The sequence below is a fragment of the Thermobia domestica genome, chromosome 2, assembly GCF_964235325.1.
Source record: "Thermobia domestica chromosome 2, izTheDome1.hap1.1, whole genome shotgun sequence".
Classification (NCBI taxonomy): domain Eukaryota; kingdom Metazoa; phylum Arthropoda; class Insecta; order Zygentoma; family Lepismatidae; genus Thermobia; species Thermobia domestica.
In genome coordinates this window covers 291,027,199-291,051,030 of record NC_137455.1, presented here as the reverse complement: position 1 = coordinate 291,051,030, position 23,832 = coordinate 291,027,199, and the positions used below count along the sequence as shown (strand labels likewise).

The 23,832-nt window shown below is 35.4% G+C and overlaps 1 protein-coding gene across 5 annotated transcripts in view; it reads right to left on the bottom strand.

Moving 5' to 3' along the window:
• Positions 1 to 1,840: 1,840 nt before the first annotated feature.
• drn (zinc finger AN1-type doctor no) overlaps positions 1,841 to 23,832 on the bottom strand; it is an 89,902-nt gene continuing 67,910 nt past the window's right edge. For 4 of the 5 annotated variants that reach the window (XM_081748873.1, XM_081748876.1, XM_081748875.1 and 1 more), the window contains exons 2-4: positions 12,979 to 13,375; positions 10,160 to 10,319; positions 1,841 to 3,720 (exon numbers count right to left, since the gene is read on the bottom strand). In XM_081748873.1, the coding sequence (XP_081604999.1) occupies positions 3,572 to 3,720; positions 10,160 to 10,319; positions 12,979 to 13,281 (612 nt within the window). In that variant the 5' untranslated portion in view covers positions 13,282 to 13,375 and the 3' untranslated portion in view covers positions 1,841 to 3,571. Of the gene's footprint in view, positions 3,721 to 10,159; positions 10,320 to 12,978; positions 13,376 to 21,430; positions 21,593 to 23,832 lie in introns of those variants that run through there. The other variant, XM_081748874.1, reaches the window with a different exon arrangement.

Below are 23,832 nucleotides of genomic sequence, written 5' to 3'. Positions count from 1 at the left end.
GAGAAGGATGAAGACATGTAACATGAGAGAGTGGTCCATAAAAGTGAATACACGGTTCATTTAGAAGCAATATTATTATTATTATTATTTGTATAAATATAGCTGTTTCATAGTTATTTGCTATTAAAAGTTGCGATTGAATGTGTGACCATGACATTTCTCCACTTTCAGGCACTATATTTCAAAATGGCGGCAACGATTAGGAAAGTTTTGGTTAAAATGTATTCCTCGTGTATATTCTCGATAATAAAGCAAGAATTAAGTTTCTATCTCGAACGATAGTGTAATTATAATAGTTTAAAGTTGCTATGGTGAAATCAGTAGCCGGCCATATTGATGACGTCATATTTGGCATAAAGCTGTGCCGGACGGAAGTCCACCAAGCAGTCTTGACATACTGGACTACGTATCTGTTCAAAAAGTATTAAGCCCCCCCCCGAATGGTACCGTTGATCGGATTTTAAGGGTCTGGCTCAAGGACTAAAACACGCCTTAATATTTTTTTAACAAGCTTTCCCAATCCAGGAAGAATTAAGTGTAACCCATCATTTATTTACGCAGTAGAAAACAAATTTAGTTATCGTTGTCTTCCAAATGAAACGTACGTATCAGTATTGTCTCATAAGCCCCGGAATAAAACAGTAGAAGTACAGGGTGTTTGAAAAAGAACTCCCTAATTTTAAGTATAAATTTAATTGGGAAATGGATGAAAACTTACATCAATGAGTACATATCATGAAAGAGAATTCCTTCAACTTTTGTTTAATGTTGGTAGACTTCAACGTGGGATCCATTTGTGGCCCTGCACACGTCGAGACGATATTCCACTTCTCGCCACGTATTCACTAACATTTCAGGTATAACTGTCCAACCGCCGCGACGATTCTTTCCCGTAAATGATTTGATATCTCTCCTAATTGTAGACTACGTCTGGCCAATGACTTCTTCGAGCTCCAAACACAAGAAACACGGATCTGTTCAACATCTTCAGAAGTTCTCGGTCTACCTGGTGATTATGCTTTTAAAACACTACCGGTTTCCTTGAAAGACTTTAGCCAATGACGGATAGTTTTTGCTGTAGGTGGTTCACCACCATACTGACGTCTAAAATTACGTTGCACTGTTATAACTGATTCAGTTTTTAGAAACCAAATAACACACTGCGCTTTCTGTTGCGGAATACACAATGTTGCTGAGTTGCTCTGCACTGCACGCCTGCCTGGACTGAATTGAACTGCAGAAACAGAGGTAAAAAACAGCACTGGTGCCGACTCAAAGTCAAGCACATCTGCCAACTGCAGGGGAGCCAAACTTGGAGAATTGATAAATCAAACACCACAAACTAGAATAGTGTATGTCACTTTGTACAGATTCTAGGACACATTAAAACTTAGGGGATTGTTTTTCAAACACACTGTATTTCACATATAGTTCGTATATGAAGGAATTCTAAACGCCTGACAACATTTCATGTATCATCGATTCATCTTAAGGTGCGCACACGAAGGAATGAATAGTGCTTGTAAACAGCACGCAGAAATATATTTCACCAGATGCCTGGAGTATTTTTATTTTTTATTATTTTTTTTTTCTCCATGGTTAAATCCATACCCAGAACACATTTTGCATTGCGATATATAGCTAGAAGTAGGTGTAACTACAAAACGAAAGAAATGTTTGTGAGATTACCGTATGAATTTTCTGTTGCATAGTATTGATATGTTTATATTATACTATGTAAATAATTTTGCTTTGTTAAAAAATACAGCTACACATTTTGGAGATTATATATACATCCCAAGTATAATATTAAAGGGAAATGGAGTGAAAAGTAACAATATTGACTGGAAGGTTTATTAATACCTTACATACAATGTTTGTAGAACATGTGAATGAATAAAATCAAACACTACTGGTGAGTAGGTTACATGTATTGTGATTATGTGAGTAAATAAAAATGATCCAATGATTATGAATTACACAGCTAGGTTTTTTTCGCAACTTTTACAAAAAATGGGAGGACAGTCTTCCCCTATAAAAAATTAAGAACTCAAAAAGGAGCAAAAATAAACATGCTTTCTTGTTTTGCCTGAGAAAACTCCCCTCCCTTTTCAATTTGATGTGGTATTAAGCATATTGTACAACTTTGTGGACATTACTGGTATAGCAAAAGAAAACTTTTAATTATTTTTAATGAACTCTGCAACATTAGAGTAATCAAAAATAACATCGTCAAAGAATACAAGGTAGGTGAAATGGCAAATAATTATATTTTCTTCCGAATAACCAAGATAAAGTTATGAAAAACTATGCAAACACAGAACCCTCATGGAACAAATTAATCAAATACTCCTTTTGAACAGCCAGCAACCCCTAAAATCTAACATGCAATGTTCCTAAGAAAAAACTTCCCAACCATAAATTTGTAAAGTCCATTAAAGGCAGCACACGCACCGCACATAACCACTTACATGTATCATACCATTTTGCATATATGCATTCATGCAGTCCACATCCACACATGTAAACACACGCACACACACAGGCACACAAATACAACATATCTGTAGCACAATACACTACTTTAGAATTATTGGTTTATACTATTTATATTTATATATATAATATTTATATACTTTTATCCTTTTTTGCATCACTAGCACACCTAACACACGAATTTATTTCCTTATACATCTTAAAAATCCCAACTCAAAGAACTCGTTATGTTTCTTAAATGGCGAGCCACACAACAACATCCCCTAATAAATTGTCCTAATACAATAGAAAAAAAGTCAAATATAGGACTAAAACTTCTATTTGTAATTCTTCGACTGAACAGATTATTATTCAAGTTAACGCTTGCACACCTAATAGCAAGATTCAAAGACAGTCTGAGCCACCTGCAGTTTTGAAAAAGTAAGAATCTACCTACAAGATGGTAGCTGGATAATATAAGAGTAATAGGAGCAAGAGGAAATGTCAATGGTTAGCCTTCTGTTTTGCATTCATTTTTTTTTCCTTTTCTTTTTTTTAAATTTTCTTATCAAACACGAGGATAATGAGCATAACACAGAACAATTTATACATCTTCATGCGTCAGTAATAAGTCTTTCATAAAGGCTTAATTATTATTCTTGAAGCAACTGGAAATATGGTCCTTCAATTGCAACATGCACCTGTTCCTAGTGCTACAAAGAGCATTAACGCGAAATGTCGTACTGTGCATGTCACCTAGACAGGGAAGAAATGGGCTCTATGCAACCCTACGAAAATAACTCATGCACTCAAATTCAAATATTTTGTTTTATTGACATTAGACCTATCTATTAATAAGCCATAGTCTTTGATGTGCAGGTGCCATTACACTATCACTGTCTTTTGGGTGCCATTATTTTTACTGCGGTTCGCTCATCTCAAAGTTTGTTAAAACACCACTACACTCCGGTTGTCTTTAACAACAATGTCTTGGAGCAAAATCAATGATGCTTTAAAACAATGGCACTAAGTTCAGTCAGCTGCCAGTGAAATTTTGACCATTTACCAATCGATTCACTGCTAGGCACGAAATGTTTCAAATCTTTTGAATCTTCTCGCCCACCACTACTGGATTGTTGCGACGTATTTCCTGCGCTCCCATTTCCCTGTAGTCAAATGTGCACTCATGCTTGTCACTGTATCGATGTACTGCACAGAACAATCCACCACATCGGCAGAGAAAGCCTGAAAAAGAAACACGTCCTGCAATTAATTATTAATGTTAAAAATATTTTAAAAATTAATCACAATATGAGGTCTTACAAGATCTGAAAAATTAATACCATTTTTTTCTTTTTATTTTAGTTTAATCTCATACTTTTATTAAGTTATTAATACAGTAGTACTTATTAAAATAAAGCAAAGAAAAACGAATAAATAGAAATTTCCTGTAGTAATCATCTCAGCACCGGCTTTTGTGTATGTTTCACATACAAGCTACTTATAAAACTAATTTATTGCAATACAGGAATTCTGCAATGTTTAAGGGCGTCTCGTGCGTACTTTCAAATTGATTTCAAGGTACTGGTTTATTATAAATAAAATACCACTGCTGGCTACAGAAAATAACGTTCAACGAAACTGCTAATAAAGCCGAGATTTCTTTTGCCTTTCTTCAGACACACCATATTACTGATCTAGCCGTAGACTTAACAAGGAGAGAACATGCCCTTCGATATTTTATTGTATCTGGAAATAAAACGCCTCAATGAACTTACGAAATGCAATCCAAGCTTACTTTTTCAAAACAAGGTTACAGAACAAAGGGATTTTCGTACACCTTTCCTGGCTTTGTGTCTTGTAATAGATGTTTGAAGCTCTGATAAGGGATTCATAAATGACACAGAGCGATTTCACATTTTGTTATCTTTCTTGCTTTTCAGAGATGAAAGACAAGTAGCATTAGGTTTGGAATGTCTACAAAATGCAAAGACGAAACTGACTCGAACAGAATTTAAACACACATAAATTAGGAAATGATCATTTGTGTACAATTAAATTATTCTACAAAATGAAAGTTCAATTCATGGAATAAGTAATTCCAGTTCCTTGTTTCTTGGCATCATTACGAATTCAGCATTTAATAAAATAAAAATAAAAAATAAAAATAAAAAAAAGTTAAACATGGACAATTCAAAACTATCTGCGAGGATAAGATAATGTGTAAAATGACCAATTGCATTTTTTTCTTTTAAAAAAAAACAATTGTCATTATGTTTTTCTCATCTACTGTACTTCGGTTTTCATTAATGAAATTAGTCTTATTCTACTTGTAATGAGCGTATGTAATCCTTACATCGATTATTTTCACGCCAACAGCTAAGGTATGAACTAGCACAGAAAAACTTTCGCAACAAATAAGATGGGTAAAGACTGGTCTTTTTTCGTCTAAGCATTAAGCGTCACATCAGTTTTTGCTTCTTATATTTCCTTAACGGAAAATTCTCATTCTAAAGTTGAATTTCTATGACATATTTATGTGCAACTTTACAATATCTGCATTTCTACTTCATTATTTGGTAAAATCATGTGGAGCCAAAATTAATTTTTGTATATTTAATTCACTATGTACGACTTTATATTATTAGTGTTTCTACTTCATTATTTGCTAAAATCACGTGGAGCCAGAATTAATCCGTTTATTTTTGTATATCTAATTCGCTTTATGTAAAATTTTTCTTTCGCACTAACATTGAATCATCAGTCTTGTTGGTTCGCCTTTTCAGCATCGGAAGGTGAGACAACCCAAACAAGTTGTTTATGTTGATGTTTTTTCATGGTTTCTCCCTGTGAACAAGCACTAGATAAATAGTGAAAAGTTAGCGCCTTTGTGAAAAGGTAAAATTTAACGCATTGGTTGCAACTTGAGAACCAAATTCTAGATATAAGTATGATCAGTCTTCTTTGCGAAACCCAATATTTCCTTACCACTGAATTTGTCAAATTTCTTAATGGTAACCTCGATAAATATCCAGGGTTCTATTACCTGATGTTTGTTAATAGAAATCTTTTTCTTCTCTCTCACATTATGATGACCTCTCGTTTTATTACTTCTAACAAAGTGATGTTTTACTATTATGAAAGACGACTGACAGATTCAGTCAAAAGCCTCACACTCTTTAGTTAGCACAAAATAATAAAATATCCAAAGAGATCATCATTGAATCCTGTAACTAATCACGTTTCTCTCCATACTTTTTCAATTTCAGACATTACAATAATTCCTCACTTTGCTACTTTAGCATGTTCTGTTCACCAAATGCGGTAATAGTTATTTTAGAAAATTAAAGAAAGCTTTTTGATGAGGTTTAAATACATTATCCGACTTCTGGAAGCAGTCAATTTCCGACCGGTTTCATTTACTCCTGTCCTGAAAGCACTAAAAGAAAACTGTATGATCCAAACTGAAGAAGCTGCGTACTATCTCACACATAGGAGTTAATTCCCTTACTTTCTACAACCAGTGTTAAAAGTGATCAGTTTACGTTTGGCCCATCAATTAAACTTTGCAGATGGATTGATGAACACTACAACCTATCCTTAATCCGATGTAGGTTTATAACTATACAAGTGCAATACTAACACATAACTTATGATTACTTTCTACAACCCATTATCTGTAATGATCATTTTTAGCATTACCAACAGACTCTTCAATCGGCTCTATATTATTTTATCGTCTAGCCTCACCACAAAGATCTGACCCAACTTACAATGCCATTAACAATTTCCGCAATGAAGCATATACGTATAATCCAAAATGGCCCCTATTTCTTCCCTGGACATCGCCAGAATGAAACTTAAATCAGATTGCTACGTCATGTGAGAAGTTAATGTACTTGGACGTAACTAACTATATCAGGTATTACACTTTTGTTTGTTTGTTCAAGAGTTCAATGCAGGTTTGAATAAATGTATCAAGTTAAAGGTAAAGTGACGTAACTGACTATATATTTCAAGTACTAGACTGATCAAGGTTACAACCTATCCTTAATCCCACGTAGACCTTTTAACAGTTTCAAACAATCAACAGCATAATTACGTTAGTGCAAAACAAACAACTAGTAACTTGGGATATCCTTCTACAGATCATTATTGCAGTCTATTTTTAGCGTAACAACCATTGGTCTTCTCGTTATTAATTTATTTTGTCACCTGTAGCAAATGTAGAAAATACCAGTCTTGAGTGTCAATCTGGCAATAATTTCTTTGAGTAAATGAGCTGTTTACACAATTTACAAAGTAAAATTGAAAATGTATGTTTACAAGTGAGTCTGCAACCTGGCAGAACCTGAATTTGTTTTATAATGTCTGAATGGCAGAAAAGCAAGAGCTATGGGATCCTATAAACTACTTTTAGTGCTGTTAACTAGAAATACAGCTTTTGAGATTGCTAGTTTTAACTGACAGAACCGTAGTAGGAACAAAAAATTTTAAAACTTCCCGACTTTATTTCTCTCATGTTTATGAAGAAAACACTGTAATACTTGTAAGTATGTAGTATCTAAAATCAATTAGATAATGAAAACCATTTACGCTAATTTTCGTATTTGAATTTATACGGGAATTTCTGGTTTAAGTAGGTGAGGTGCAAAGACTTTTGACCTCATTCGAAACACATTGAATAATTACCTGTTCTATAACACTCCAACTTTAACTTTTTCCCATAGTTGCACTGTAGTTAATAAAGGAAATAATCATGTATGCTACTACAATCTTTCACTACACCGGATCCAGGTAGCATTTTTCATTGCTGAGTTTCGAGCAATGTCTCAAGAATGCATCTATTGCAGTTTGCAAATTTAACTATTGTCCTTGTTTCAGTGAACTAAGTTATTTACATACTTTAACAAGTAGCCTGTTGTATTCTCGGGACCGATGCATTCTCCACATGATCAGAAAGCACGGCTACCAAGTCAGGAATTACTATTACTATTACTTTACTATTACTATTACTTTAAAGATACCTAAATATTATATAACCAAATTAATTTTTACAAGCTTACCCAAAAATTGCAACTTAGGCATCAGATTACAGTAGTTGCCATTTATCGGTAAATCTTACTTATACACGATTCTCTCACACAAAAATAATTATAGGGTACCTCAGAAGTTTTTAACTATCCAATATAATTCGGATTTCAATATTCAAATCTATTGTCTAATCGTACTGCCATTTAAGTTAACTCTAGTCAATTCTGTGACAAACATGTTTCACAGTATCTGTCAGAAGTCATGTGTTGAAGTTCTGACAAACCCCCGCTGATGTACAAAAGCATTATCGAAGCAATACAGAACTGACACTGCAATGTCGACTGAAGGTTGTTATTAGAGTCAAATTGCAGAAAATTTATATCATCTATACCCTCATACGCCAATCACTCTTATAACCAGATTCATTTCAGATGCTGTAAATATACACTGAAGAGGGAAGGGGGGGCCGCCAAATCACTGCGGCAATCATTCTGCGAACGTATACATAGAAGCATACATCGCCTTTTCCAGTGAAAGATTATTACAATTAAAGATTCAATTCATAGTAAGTTGCAGGAGGGCACGTTTTGCCCCCACATATGCATCTACTTTATCTCTTAAACACGATGACCCTGAACGTCAACTATCGCTATTGATATGCAACAAATCACAGTTATACTGATACATCAACGTTGCAAATTGAAGCCAAACCCACGGTATTGAGTGAAATGGAATTGGGGACGGGGGTACTTGCATCATCGTACTTATCATTATTAGAGCATATATAGACTTCGATATAATTTAAGCATGCCATAAGGAAGTATGTCCCTTAGGTTAAATGAAAATAATGAATTTCCAGTGTACAGATTCTTATCAATTTAACAGGAACACCTGAAAAAAAAAAAAGTACAACGCAAATTAAAACTGTATTGGACTATCTTTCGCCCTCAGAACAGTTCTAGTGTGACGTGGAACGGAGTCAAGAGGTCGTCAATTGTAGGAGTGGAGTATTACTTCATTCTATGATAGTACATCATTCAGTTCCATAAGAGAATTGAGGTGGGGATATGTGCTGGATTTGTGTAAAACGGACAAAGTAACCTCATCCCGATCTCCTCAAACCACACAGCAGCCGCTCCAGTTGTATGAATGGGCGGATTATCATCCTGGAATATGGAGTCATTGCCGGAAACATCTGGCGACTGGTAAGCGCCAGCACAGGGTCCACTGAAAACCAGGATACTGCTGCCCACATCACAGAATCGCCGCCATGTTCCACGGTTGGGTGCAAACATTGAGGATCACATACTTCTTTGGATATCAGCCGCAAACATGATTTGTGGTTTGAAGAAAGACGAAGGATGACTCATCCGACCACATCATACATTATTCCTGTCATCATTGGTCCATGTTGCGGTACGATTGGCATCATGCTAAATCGTTATGGTCCCTCATCAGTTGTATCAGACGTTCAACTAGATCACGTACGTCCACATCATGTAATTTATTGCGGACTATCTTTGTCGATACAGGCTGTGGGAGGTACTGCTTGAGTTCCTTCATTACTTTCGGTACAGCCGCACGGCGGTTCTGAGTGACACTTGCTTTAATGCTCGGTGGAATCAGTCACTGAGGGTTTCCTGCTGACCACTGTTCCTCTTCCCTGATGTGGGTTTTATAGGACATCATCACCTCGGACACCATCCCGCGGTGGACACCACCCCGCGGCACACCCAACAAATGCCACTTGTCACGTTTGCATTACATAAACGAACGGAAACAATTTGCCCTCTTTGAAAGAGATCGCCCATTTTACACTATCACTGCCTGCTTAGTTCACAGAACACTGCCGTTCTTCTGCTTCTCACGTGGTAAAGAGTTTGGCGCTGCAGTCATTGCTTGTTGTCAATCTAGATATTTGATGTGTTTGACAACTCCAGGTACTTCCATTAAACTGATAAGCATCTGCACCTTTTACATGATGATACCTTCCCGCTCTATGTGTAATAAAAGTACTGTTAATGAAAAAATTCTAAATCACTAAATTGAATCTTGAATTGGGAGGCTCACTATTTTAAATCTTTGATGTTTATAAGGTTGACTGAAAATTTGTTAACAGAACTGACAATACTCATCAGTATGAGATAAATGCGTACTACATTAACAAGTCACGCATTTTATGGTGGGTTCAGTATGAATTTGCGTAAAGTATTGCTATGCCTTCGAGAAGTAGATTGTATGTGACGGTCACGTAATTTAACAATCATAATACTGAAAAACGTTCAGAACAACTACCTTATCATCATCTTTAACACAAATGCACGTATAAAAATAGTTTTGTTTCAGATTTATCTCAAAGTTTGGTACCCGTTAGGTGCCACACAACATACTTAGTTTTAAAATATTAACTAATTCAACTCAGAAAATATTATAATCAAAGTATCAGTAAATGCAATTTGCTACCAGATAGCCTTAACAGTGAGGTGACAGACTTGGATATTATAATACATGTTACTTTCAGTAATTGGAGATTCATGGGACACCCTATATAATATTAAAGATTTACAAAATTCAGAATTCCTTTTGAAATATACTATACCTGATGAAACACTCTTGAAACGTAAAGCGTTTCTAAACGCTGCTAACTCACCTGTAAGACCAACCTTCTTACGACAAACGGCACACCTATTCTTTTTCTTCTTTCCATCTTTGTCAGGCAAGTCCTTTCCCTCATTGTCTTCTGTTTCACCAGTTGGGGAAGCGGAACTTTCAGCAGTGGATGCTATTGCTCCTTCAGTCTCGTTACTCTTCTGCGGAAAGATGGTTAAATTACATTTAAAAATAAACTGAATATTGTTAGGAATTATTTTCAAAAGCATATCTCAAAAGATGCATAATTTCCAAAGAAGAATTAAAAAGTATAAAGTAATAATACCTTTACAACAAAAATGCCTCCTTTGAAAAGCATATAGCTGTATGTAAGAACAAAAATCAATCAATGTAAGCTCTGTACTTGTAGACTGTTTAAGACGTAAATATTCTAGCGTTATTAGCATGTCATCCACCTATGTATTTTGGATGCTTTCCATGTAAATAGTCTTTATATATATAGCTGAATTGTAACGGTCAAGATAATGACATTCACGTGGTAAGCAACCAACTCATGGGTGAATGACATTTTATAGCAATGGCACAAATGGTACGCACTTTCTTCTTGTTCACTCCATGTTAAGTGAAAGTTTTTAAACAACGAAAGAAGAAAATAGTCTTATGATGCCTGCTAAGTAATCTGATGAAAATTTACACTCAAATTTGAAACTTATCCATAATAAGGGGGTTTTACTTCTTGTAGCTGTCATAATAAATTCCGTATAATTAAAGAAATCGTGTTTTAGATGTGAGTTTCTTGCTCTACATAGCATTTAAAATTGTGAAGTCTTGTATGTAAATATTCGGAAGTGTCGTAACAATTATAAATAAAGTTCCTGAAATAAATATACAGTGTATAAAATTCTATACTTATTTACATTTGTTACATCAGGAGTTTTAAATGATTCTGCATTGTATTTTTGATTTGAGGTTTCAGTGGATTCTGCTTCATTCCTTTGGTCTGAAGTCTCAGGAGAGGTTGTGTTATTTTGCTCTGAAGTCTCTGATTCTGTGTCATTTTCATCCGAGGACATTTCCCTAAAAATTTAAATAAACCAATCCATGACTGCGATTATTTTTTTTTTCTCTTCGTTACCATGAGACGTTCTTGTAAGATCAACAATTAAATAAAATAATAATACGCAACGCAATTTGGCACACATTCTAAAAATATATCAAATGTTAATTCTCAAAAAATTAGTTTCTATCACACTGCTCTTCCTATGTATTTTAAAGTATTTCTTAAAATTCAAACCCGAACTTTATTGAATCATCTTACTAAACTATGAGGTTACATACCATTAAGGGATGTGGGCGACGAAATAATTTTGTTGGATGATGTGTGGTCTGCATTTCGGCACCCACTTATGGTTTTCTATACTTTTACAGTACAGTGTGAAAACAAGGGGCGCTAAGTATTCAGCTATACAAGAGTATATCTATACATTAGTAAAGTGTAAAATAGCTTAAACTTTTGTGTGGACATCAAATTAACTGCATGTATATAACTGGGGATTACTGATTACTTGCAGTTACAAATAACATATTTCAAACCATATTTCTCCCAGAACCACAAATTGGCGAACAACTCTGCTTGAGTTATTTCTTAACGTAAATAAGGAAACAAAGTTTTACATTAAAATCTTACCATCACATAGAAATTACAAAGCCTATCATTTATATTATAGTGAATTTAGCTTTGTACAGGGTGTGATTGAAAAGTACCGGAACTTTTTCCGCCGCGCGGCTCCCTGGCGTTCGAAAAATGTGAGGGGTGGGGGAAAATGTGCGCAGGACCTTCCTCTTTCAAGTGGAACTTGGCCCAGTGCGCTGCGAGCAGCGGTTGAGAAAGCATCGTTGTCCGCGCGAACGTCGTTTTGGTCGTCGGTCACGTTTTTTGAGCGCCGAAAATGGAGTCAACGATTGACCAACGCTACGCCATCAAGTTTTGTGTCAAACTAAAAAAGACGTTCACCGAGACCCAGGACCTGCTCAAGGAAGCCTTTGGGGAAGATGTGATGTCCCGTACCCGGATCTTGAGCGGCACAAGGCCTTCAGGGAAGGCCGGGAGGACGCCGATGACGAACCACGCTCTGGGAGGCCGTCGACGTCGAAAACCGACCGAGTTCGTGAATACCTGAACCTGGACCGTCGGACAACCCTCCGGGAGATCAGCGAAGAACTTAATTTGACATACTATGCAGTGCAAAAAATTGTGACTGAAGAATTGAACATGCGGAAGGTGTGCGCCAAACTGGTCCCCAAGGTGTTGACCGAGGAGCAAAAAGAACTGAGAGTGAAAATGAGTCGTGAAGTGCTGGATTGTGTGGAAGCCGACGAAGAGTTATTAGACAGTGTGATCAGTGGTGATGAAACATGGTGCTATGAGTACGACCCTTCGGTGAACGTCTTTTGGCGTAGCGTTGGTCAATCTTTGACTCCATTTTCGGCGCTCCAAAACGTGACCGACGACCAAAACGACGTTCGCGCGGACAGCGATGCTTTCTCAACCGCTGCTCGCAGCGCACTGGGCCAAGTTCCGTTTGAAAGAGGAAGGTTCCGCGCACATTTTCCCCCACCCCTCACATTTTTTCGAACGCCAGGGAGCCGCGCGGCGGGAAAAGTTCCGGTACTTTTCAATCACACCCTGTACGTACTCTTGAGTGATGTTCACTTATCACCCTGTTAACCCGAATGAACACATCCTTGTAATTATTACTAATATCCGAGTATTTTATCTATCATTAGCAGTAAGAGAAATACATGGTTATGTATTCTACAAATAGCAACAATATTCTCTAATGTATCAGCTCTTCTTACCTCCTTATTTTGCTCTCCATTGTTGACTGGGCTGATGACCGGAACTGTGGGCTGGGCAGTGTCAATGCTGGAAGGAATAGCAGAACCAGGACTAGGACTGCCACTATTTGAAATAAAATTTGTGGAAGTGCGTTCGGTTGCAGAAGGTACACTTCCCGACGTTGCTGGCGGCTGCTGTTTCTTTTTTAGAGCTTCTTTGTAGCAAATAGAACATAATCCGTCAGTTGCTGGGCTCCCATAAAAGCCACATCCAGAACGGCAAAGGGCTGGAGGAGCCTGCATTTGGTTTGACTCGCGCTCCATTCTGGAAGTCCTTTGGGAGCCTATGCAATGTCCGCCCACAAAGTGGGAATTATCCCAATTAAAACTACCAAGTTTAGTGTCAGGAAATTACCACCTGAAAAGAGAGAAAAAAAAACTGAGCCATTCCTTGAATTTACATTACAATTTAGTAATTAGATTATTACAATTTAAATATTGTTGCACTGCCTGTTCCAAGCTAATTATAAAAACGAACTAAAGTAAATCTTCATGAACTCCCTGGAAAAGAGTATGTATGAACTGGCCGATAAATCTGAAAAAGGTAAGACTACCGCAAATGTCTCAAGGAATTACAAAAAGCATAAAAATAAATACTGAACACTGTAAAAAGGACCAGCAATCCTTTGCAGATCTTTTCACATTTAGATTACACGACCTTTCACTAGAGTAGTTTCCAAAATATTGAATTTCCACACGTAACCGAACTCTCATCCTTGTGAATCAAACATGTGTTAATTTACTTAACATTGCATATCATGGCACATCAATATTTATTAGGTTTCTTATATTCAAGAACCTTGCAATGAGTATACCCTAAAAATTTGTTTTATAACCTTTTTTGGTCTGAGATTCTTATACAGTAAAAAGTTAAGAGTACTTTTCCCTTCTGTAGTTCTTTTACCAGAATCTTAAATTTGTTGACATAACATGAACTTTTTGGTTTAATGGACATAGGGATGTAATAATATCAATCTATGAAAAAGTGTAAACGTCACGAATTTGAAATAGTCTTATTTAAAAATAAATACATAAAAGGTGCCTTAGGTAAAAATGAACATGGTATTTTTCAAACTGATTACAGTAGAGTCTCGTTAATTCGAACTTGGATAATTCGAACAGAAGTCCATTCCCCTTGAAAACTGTATTGAAAACAATAGTAAAAAATCGTGGATAAATCGAACTTTTGAACCTATGTTTTGGATAATTCGAAGTAAATAGAGTTGAATTTTTTTAATATTGGACAGATGTAAAGAGAAATTGTTTTAACATGTTTTCAGTTATCCAGATGCAGCCATAGGGAAGAGTAATACAAAAAATAAATAGAAAATCTATGTAATGATAAAGATGAAGATGAGAAGTAAAGATAGAGAACGTGTGCCAATCTCATCTTGTTTCAGAATTGGTTGAAAATTTAAGATGAATTATTGAAAAAGTCAACCAAATGTTATTAATATCGTATTCCACGCAATACATGAAGTTCAAGATTTATTGACCGTACAAAATCAAACAAATTTAAGCAAATGATATTTACGACTTCTTAAAAGTGAGAACAGAATATTCAAATTGTTACTGGTGTTTAATTGTTTGGGCTATTCAATGTATGTTGTAGTGTTGTACGTTAATATATTTTCCATTGTACACGTAGTTTTAATTATGTGGAGTCAATGTCGTTTGTTAGTTTGCGGTATTTAATCACGCAAATAATAAGCTGCTTTAAAGGTAAAGTCTACACCATATAAATATGTTTTTGATGCACAGTGCTTTGGTTTGTTTGTTGTTACATATTGAAAATGAATGTTGTTGGATAATTCGAATTTTGGATAATTCGAAGTTTTTTCGTGTCCCCTTGGACTTCGAATTAAAAAGTCCACTGTAGTTGGTCAGTTGAACTGAATTTAGCACGTCTTTCAGCACCGAAGTATTATGTGACGTGAGCCAACAGCTTAACGTAGATCCATTCTACATGATGTGCTGAAGAAATATACGTTAACCATACAGCCATGAGAGGAAGCTCCCGCTGATATGTCTGTTCGCTTTCTTATATCATCATATTCATCAATTATGAGAATTTATCATCATTAAGTCGAAGACAGGATATCTTTGTGATTTAAATAATGATCTGACACACACACACACACACAAACACACGCTCACATAATACGAATGAGCCTAATTTATCCTAAAAGGTAAATCTTGATTGAAAATTTTATCTTCCTTGAGTGAAAATATAATCTTCAGAAACTTTACAGGTCTACCTAATTCGGAAATTCGTAATTACAGTTTGCGCGATTTACCTGTCATATGAAGATTTTAAAAAAAATGAAATTGAATTGATCTGATCTAAGGGACTTACGAAGCACCCGGAACAAGCTGCTAACGATATTAATGAATAGCATAGATTAATACAGCACAATTAGTATAACTGAAGATGTCTCATGATACGCTACAGGAGTTCACGTATCATATCCCATAGTGCTGTAATTTTGGTAAATGAGTTGAGACATAACGAACAGAAATATAGGAACACCTCATGTGACTTGGATTTTCCACTAACACGGTTTCTATTACACATCTTTTGAATTTGGTAAATAGATTCTGATATTGCGGTTGAAGGTTTTGCATAATGCCTAACTAATTAACCAAATTATGCGAAGTATTTATGTACATCAATATGGTGATGGGACAGGGTGTAAAACCACTCTAAGAATACGGCGAGTTCCTTAGTTAATCTATCTATATCTATATATATAAAATAATGAACTAGACCGTCGAACGTTAAGAAATGATTCCTCACATCAAAATAAGAGAAAAAGTTCATATGCACCTATGGCGAAAAGTGCATAGTTTCAGAGCTAGGGCTGTCCAAAATCGCGAAAACGCCAAATTTCACGAGGCCCTATTTCGAACTCGAGAGACTGTGGATGGTGGTCCTTGTTGGTTTGTTGGTATAGTTCATTAACACACTAATATATATATATATATATATATATATATATATATATATATATATATATATATATATATAAAATGGATCAGTCAATATAAAGTATATATGATGAGTAAACAGAACGCACGTTAACCGCTTCCCGGTTTAACCCGAGTTATTTCGTTGTACTAAATAGGTCACTTCTGGTCGATTTTCTTCCCAAACGTGTCTATGTTGTACACGAAATACCTCGCAATAAATCATGAATGAAGGTCGACGAAACAAAATGCAATTTACTCGTGTTGATCTATATTGAAACAAGTGCAGAAAAAATAACAGCTCGGATTGGCCATAATGACTTGGTTAATTTGGATAAAATTGACCGGGAAGTGGTTAAGGATTACAACATTTACAGGTGTTTCCGGAGAAAAGACTTACGTATCAACAACAGTGCACATCAAACATTTGAATGATACATTTACGACTGTCAACGTAACTGCTAATGATACGATAATTAAGCTGGGTAATCATTTTAACAAGACAAGATTCTATAATCTGCACTATAACAACTAATGCAAGTATAAGAAGGTAATGGAGGTAAACAGTTACTTCAGCATATGAAAACCTAAATTATCAGTTGCAAAAACGGATAACCAGTAACATTGGCGTTTCAATCATCTTATAGCACTATTTCCAGGAATTAATGCATATTAATCTGTGCCAAATCTTTGGGCTTCGGAATTACAATCGTCGGAGTTCTTTATCTCCAGTTTCATAATTTCAAGCTCCAAAGATTTCAACCCATTTATGGTTCGTTCGTATACGGTATAGATACGATTCTCAACTACTGACATAATGACGTTCCTTATAATATGTTAGTAGCTGCAGTTAATACTATTGTAGAACCTACGCTCAATTTTAATACTAACGAATGTTACATACGTTAACCTGCCAGTCGGCGAAAGCTGTACATTCTTTCATTGCAAATTAGGAGGAAAAAAAATACATGTACAGGTTTTGAAGATCTTTCCAATTCTTGAAAAATTCACAGTAGCACAGCCCATTTACGTGCAACCCCAGCAAAGCACATTTAACAAAGCCAGGTTTAAAAAGTCTTTACAAGAAGATCCAAAACAAGAATAAACGTTAACCTGTAATTTCTAGGTACGACTACTCAACATGTGCGTTAGTCTATACTGCAGATACGAGGAATGGTAGAAAAAAAAAAAAAAAGTTTACGAAACATGTTACTGTAACTTAATGAAAACTGATTTGTAGATTAACATATCTATCTTGGTGTACGTTTGAGGACTTCGGATTCTGACATCCCAAAAAGTGGATATTTAAAATGGTGACTCGTCTGGAAAACTGGTCAAAGGTAGAAATGAGGTCAGTGGTGCGATCCCTGTGGGTTAATAGCACTACACTTGCTGATATTCATAGGTAGATTATGGAAGTATAGGGGAGGGCTCAATTTCAAGAGAACTGATTGCGAAGCTGTACAGTGTTTTCAAAGGACGGACGGACCAGTGTTAATAATCCTAGAAATAAGGTAGACCCAGAGAATATTAACCATTGACGTGAATTGTGCTTGTGTAGGTGAGTGAATATTCACATGAACAGAGCAACAATACCTTCAATACGTGCTAAGCTGGGACTACCGTATGATGTGCAGAACACAATGGTAAATGTCCTTAAGTATACGAAAGTGTGCGCAAAATGGGTGTAACGGGCGCTATCTCAGAACAGTAAGACACCGAAATGGCAACGACGCTAAATATTTTGCAGTGTTAGACAGCCCCGGAACAATTTTCTTCATTGGGTAGTGACTGGTGATAAAACAATACTGCATCTGTTCACTTCATCAAGAAAGCAGACATCCATAGATTGAAAACATGTATTTTCTTCACAGAAGAAATTTAAAGTGGTTTCTTCGTTCAGGAAAATTGTGTGTACTGTATTCTGGAACGTATCTGGTGTGCTACTGATCGATTATTTGGAACAGGAAGAAACCGTGAATGCTGAAAGGTATCACAGGACACTTCTGCACGTTGCAGGATGCATCAGACGAAAACGTCCTGTTCTCCTCAACCGTGGTTTCATTGTTCTGAATGATAATACAAGACTCCATTCAGCACAAAAAAAAAAAAAAAAAAAATCCATTGACCATACCAGCGTTTACGTTGGAACAACTCCCCTCCTACAGCCCTGATCTAGTCGCCTGTAACACCTTTGTTCTGAAGCAGAATATGGCTGGTCACAATTATAGGACATATTGATGTCAAAATCACTGCCTCATGGTGGCTACGAGGACTTGACGCGGATTTCTGTGCAACAGCAAAGCAAAGTAGTTACACAGACAACTAGCACTGAGTTTCTTCTATCATCAGGTGTGTTGATCTTCCATCTCTCTCACAAATAAGCCATAATAGGCTTTGTAAACAGTTTTTCGATCATCCATTGTAGTTCATACGGTACGCAGTCGAAGATTCAACTATCAGTAAGAGTTACAACGTTAATAGCACCCCACCCATGATGATATCCATCTGATAGAATACAAAGAAATACACAGTTTTATTAAATGTCTGCAGGAAAATGGGTTTAAAAGTAAATGAGAGAAAACTAAATACATGGCAATTCGCCGTGACTAATACTATATATTATGTAATAATACTTTCGAGAAATTGGATATTTTCAAAAATCTAGGATCAATATTAACAATGATTGACAAATCACATTTGGACGCTTGAATACCCTATCTATTTCTGATTTTAGAGTGTACTAAGAGTGTTGGGCTATGAATAGATACAATTAACGCAGTCTGGGAAATGTGGAAGCGTCATCACAAACTTCACATTTTTTTTTTATTTTTTTTCTTTTTGTTTAAACACACACACACAAGGTTTAAACCAGCTAGCCCTAGTAACATTAAAATCACACCCAAAGTAGGAAATTCGCATTATTATTCAGTCTAAATTCTTTAGTCCCCGCGAATTCTGTTGAAGCTTAAAGCATATACAACGATAATTATTGGTTGTATTGTATGCCTGCGAAACATGGTCGCATACTTTGAGGGAAGAACGCACACTGAAAGAATTTGAAAAAATCCTGAAGTGAATATTCAGACCAAAGAGGAATAGGAGTGAGGAATGGCGAAAACTTCATAACGAGGAACTGCATAATTTATACATTTACCTAAAATTTTTAGGTTCATTAAGTTGGGTTACATGCGTAGGATCGAAACTGCGTAGCATCGAAACTGCGTACGATCGAAACTAAAACCGGCGTAGGATCGAAAACAGATAAGGTCTTATGATCGAACAATAAAAAAACAATTATTTTATAATCACAGAATATTAAGTAATAGTATTTTTTTGAAGTTATATAGGGAAAAATCGGAGTAGGATCAAAACTGTATACGACCGAAACTGCGTAGGATCGAAACTGCGTAGGATCGAAACTGCGTAGGATCGAAACAGGTTTTGAGCTGAATTTTTCGATCGTACGCAGTTTCGATGCTACGCAGTTTCGATCCTACGCCGCATTCCCCATTAAGTTTAGGAGGCATAGTGGGCAGGTCATGTAGCCACAATGAAAGACCCAATCAGGGATATTCCGTAACCGTTCGCGTCAACGCAACGCAAAATTTGCGATAATAAACATAGCAGTCTGCAATATGACTGCTTTTTGCGTTGCTTTGCTATACGCAGAAAAATAGGCGCAGGTGGGAAGACAATCTTACGATGGATGTCGCAGTAAATAGATGGGAGGACAGTATTACGATGGATCTCGCATAAATAGGAGTACATAGAAACTGGATCCAGTAAGTTAAGTCAATGGAACTTTTGTGTATGCGCCATTGACCCTTCGGGATCCTTGGGTCAGAGTGAGTTAGTACCGTAGCTATTTGTTTACAACTGTCTCTTATACAATACATTACCGTACTCTGAGTAATTTACAATTAGTCTGAGTTATTGAAACATATATATATATATATATATATATATATATATATATATATATATATATATATATATATATATATATATATATATATATATATATATATATATATATATATATATATATATATATATATATATATTATACCGCTAGGGAATATTATGGTCTACTGTACATTACAGACTCGATAGATCTCTCAATCCATTCGCTATTACACGCATTTACCTCTACACAAATTTTAGCTATTAGGTAATTCGCAGTCGCTCATGTCAAATACAATAATCGGGATTTATTTGCATGTTAATTTAGTTTAGAAACAAAGAAAAGTACGGTTTAAAAAAATAATCCAGTATCTATTCCATGAAACAACTTTCAGTGCAGTTTACTATGCGGATCCATGGCTTGTAAAATGTATAGAAAAATAAGGTGAGTCTTTAATTTGCCCATTTTATGTCAAAAACAGAACCCATCTCTACGGGGCTTCTAACCCGTTCCCACTACTACTAATACCATGGTTCCGTATAGCAAAACTGCATGCAACTTTGTATTTGTGCAATTTAAGATTAAGATTTATAAAATAAATATTATATATAAAGAACAGCACTTGCTTCTAGAAATACTAAAATCTTGGTTAAAGATGACAACTCGTGACAACTTACTGATCCGCATATTTCGTTCTCTACAATTCGTCCTTGAGGCATCTTAATCTTGGAAGACTACACCGCTTTGCTCAACTGTCCTTGCTTGTGTTTACCAATCACGTCACGAGCATGCACACGTGCCGTGCTCAAACAAAGGTCAGTGCGCAGTTAGTCTGCTTGAAAGATTAAGCTTTTGTTTTTTAAACAATGTGATTTTTTTTAATATTAAAATTACACTACTCTCACAAAGCACCGAAAATGTATTATCCACACACAAAGAACAAGAACAGCACGAACTAACTTCTCCACGGTAATTTATCGTATGTACGAAATATTTATAATGTGAAAATTTAATTGGCAATCTGTTTTAAGTGTGCAAATGAGAATTTATTCCTTATATACAAAAATTGAGTTGAAGTGTTAAAACGTAAAGGATCATGGTGGTGTCTTCTATTCCTAGGGAAAGGGAGTACCTAAGAATTTTCAGACTTTCAAACCAAGCAAAGCTAAGCAAAATCTTAAGACTATAAATTTTAACTAGTTAATATAAAATGAACCACGAAAAATTATTCTTGAACATACAGAATACCTCATCATTCTTTAACCACCAGTAGAACGTATATTTCCTTTCCCTGTCCCCTCCCCCCGCAACACAAAATTCAAATGAAAAGACGAAGGAACAAGATAACACTCATCTCTCGCATCAGCAAAAATGCAGAACAGTATACTTAATGCGTACAATCAAAATACATCAGCTGTGTCAATCTCTAAGTTAAATACTAACTAATGGAAGCGCATTTACAAAAAAAACGCCCAATGTCGATAAGACAATTCTACGCCTACAATTGCTTAATAAACTTCACTTGTGAAAATTACTTACCATTTGTTTTAAAAATATGGCTAGTTTTGCACTATTCATGTATAGTGTTTGCTCATCTAAACCATACACAAATATATTAACACTCAAAAATTAAGAAATGTGACGAAACACTTTTACAGCACGGCAGCCATTTTCCACTCTCCCAGCGTAGCCAGCTGGTGCAACTACGGAAGGAAGGTGGTGGTCTCTGGTATCGTCACGAATATGACGACACAAACAGCAGCGCCTCTATCACAGTGATCCCAACTACAAACACTCAACATAAATAGAATAGTCAGTGCTGCCACACTTCTGTAGTTACGGAAGGTTCATAAGAATATACAAAAACAAATTCCACGAATTAAACTACTTTGAATGTTGAAAAAGTCTAGTCATTTAAACCTTAGCTTTCACAATTATCTGTTAGTCGTTTCGCTTTGCAAGTTTCTTTCATTCTTCAAGGTTTGTCCTTGTTTACAGCCTTATGCTTTGTCGTAGTTGGCATTGATTCTCATACATTAATTATGTTTTTGTCTTGTTTCCCCACCTTTTCCTGTTATTAAAAAGCTCCCCTCCCACTCTTAACAAACACTAACAAACAGGTTGCTCTTGCAAGTATCAATTCTATTTACCTATAATCTTTTAACTTCATCTGCATTGTATATTGTAGCAGTTTTCAGAAGTTTCCTTACACTTATGATGCACGAAGACTACATTGCGGTTTATTTTTTTTTTTTAATCTGCAGTTACAGGTTTTCGAACTTGAGCCAAAATTAGTGAAATGAACGCCACATATACATATATTATATATATATATATATATATATATATATATATATATATATATATATATATATATATATATATATATAATATAATGTACTCAGGATTAATTATATCAAGAAAGTTACTGAAAACGTTTTCCACCCTTCACTCAATGTACTGAGTCATTCAAGCTTTCCCAAATAATTTGACGCTCTTTGAACTATAAGCTAATTTCCAATAAATTAAATCCCTTGCCCTGCAACGAGAATGGTTTGCTTGTAAATACGCAGAATCAAAGAGAAATATTAATGTATAACTGTCTATACTGAAATTAGTTGAATGATTTGAAAAATAAAACGTTTTGATACCTTATCCCTTTCTTTGAAACAATTCTACATACGGAGAACAGATTCTGAGTGACTGAACATATTTTCCCCGTCATTAGTGTATTACAGTATCCATAAGACACAAAACGCTTTAAACGCGCACTTTTTTTTTTCTTCCTTTCTTCAGATGCGTACGAGTGTCCTCTGTCTTATGCTTTCAAATAGTGTTGTTGTTCTGCTTGTTCTATTGAAATCGGCAAAAGAATACCGAAGCATGTTAGTATTAATGACGGTAAGCATGTTACTTAGTATTAATGACGATAACTTCGATATGACTATTTGACTCAAAAATATGTATGCCAAAACCTAATACTAATATGAGAAATTAGGAAAATGTACAGACATATTCTTGTTCCTTTTCCAGTAATCCTTTCAGACTATCCTTAAATCAAGCATACACTTCATTTAAGACACCAAAGCCTCAACTACTGAAAGCATATCTAAGAAAAAAAAAAAAAGTTCCCTGCCGACCTAAGATGGATAAATCACTGGAAACATTTGCCAAGTAGCATCTGCAATATTCCGAGAAAGAGGGGCATGCTCCCAAAACAGCTGAACAAATTTTCCTGTATGCGTGTAGTGTTTCCAATGGAGACGAAACCAATTAATTGTAACTTTTTATTTATTTTAGAAATTCTTAAACAAAAACAACAAATATTGGGTACGCACACAGTATGATGAAAGAACCAATTTCTGATAAGACAAAGGAAGTAATTTCAATGCCACTCCAGAATTGTTTTATTCTGATAAACGAAAAATTATACATAAGGAAACCGACAAAGAAAAGAGAAAGCTGAACAAAGAATAGCAAATAGGTACATATTGGAAAGCTTCAAGGGGAGAATAGCTAAGAAAAATTTCAAGTTAAAACAATCAGCGAAAGAAAGAGAAATATACACTAAAATAATCTTTATATTGTAATATACTGATTAATTTCCCGAAATGTCTTTTTACTTCAAATTCTATAAAAATAGTTTTGCCATAGGAGAGAATAGATATAAGTAACGACTGAGGAGACTGACAATCAATGAAGCCATGATAGGAAACAGCAAGCTCCGAAAATTACCACATAGTCATTCTTTTCTTTTGATGAAAAATTACAATTTTATATACAAGGTAATTCACATTCCAACACCTACACATTTCAATTCTCTCATTACTTTTAGATCAAAATACACCTCATAACATACTACGTATTTCATAATGATACTAATAATAATAATAAACCGTCTAGTTTCTGAAACTTTACTGAATAATATTTTCCAAGATTTC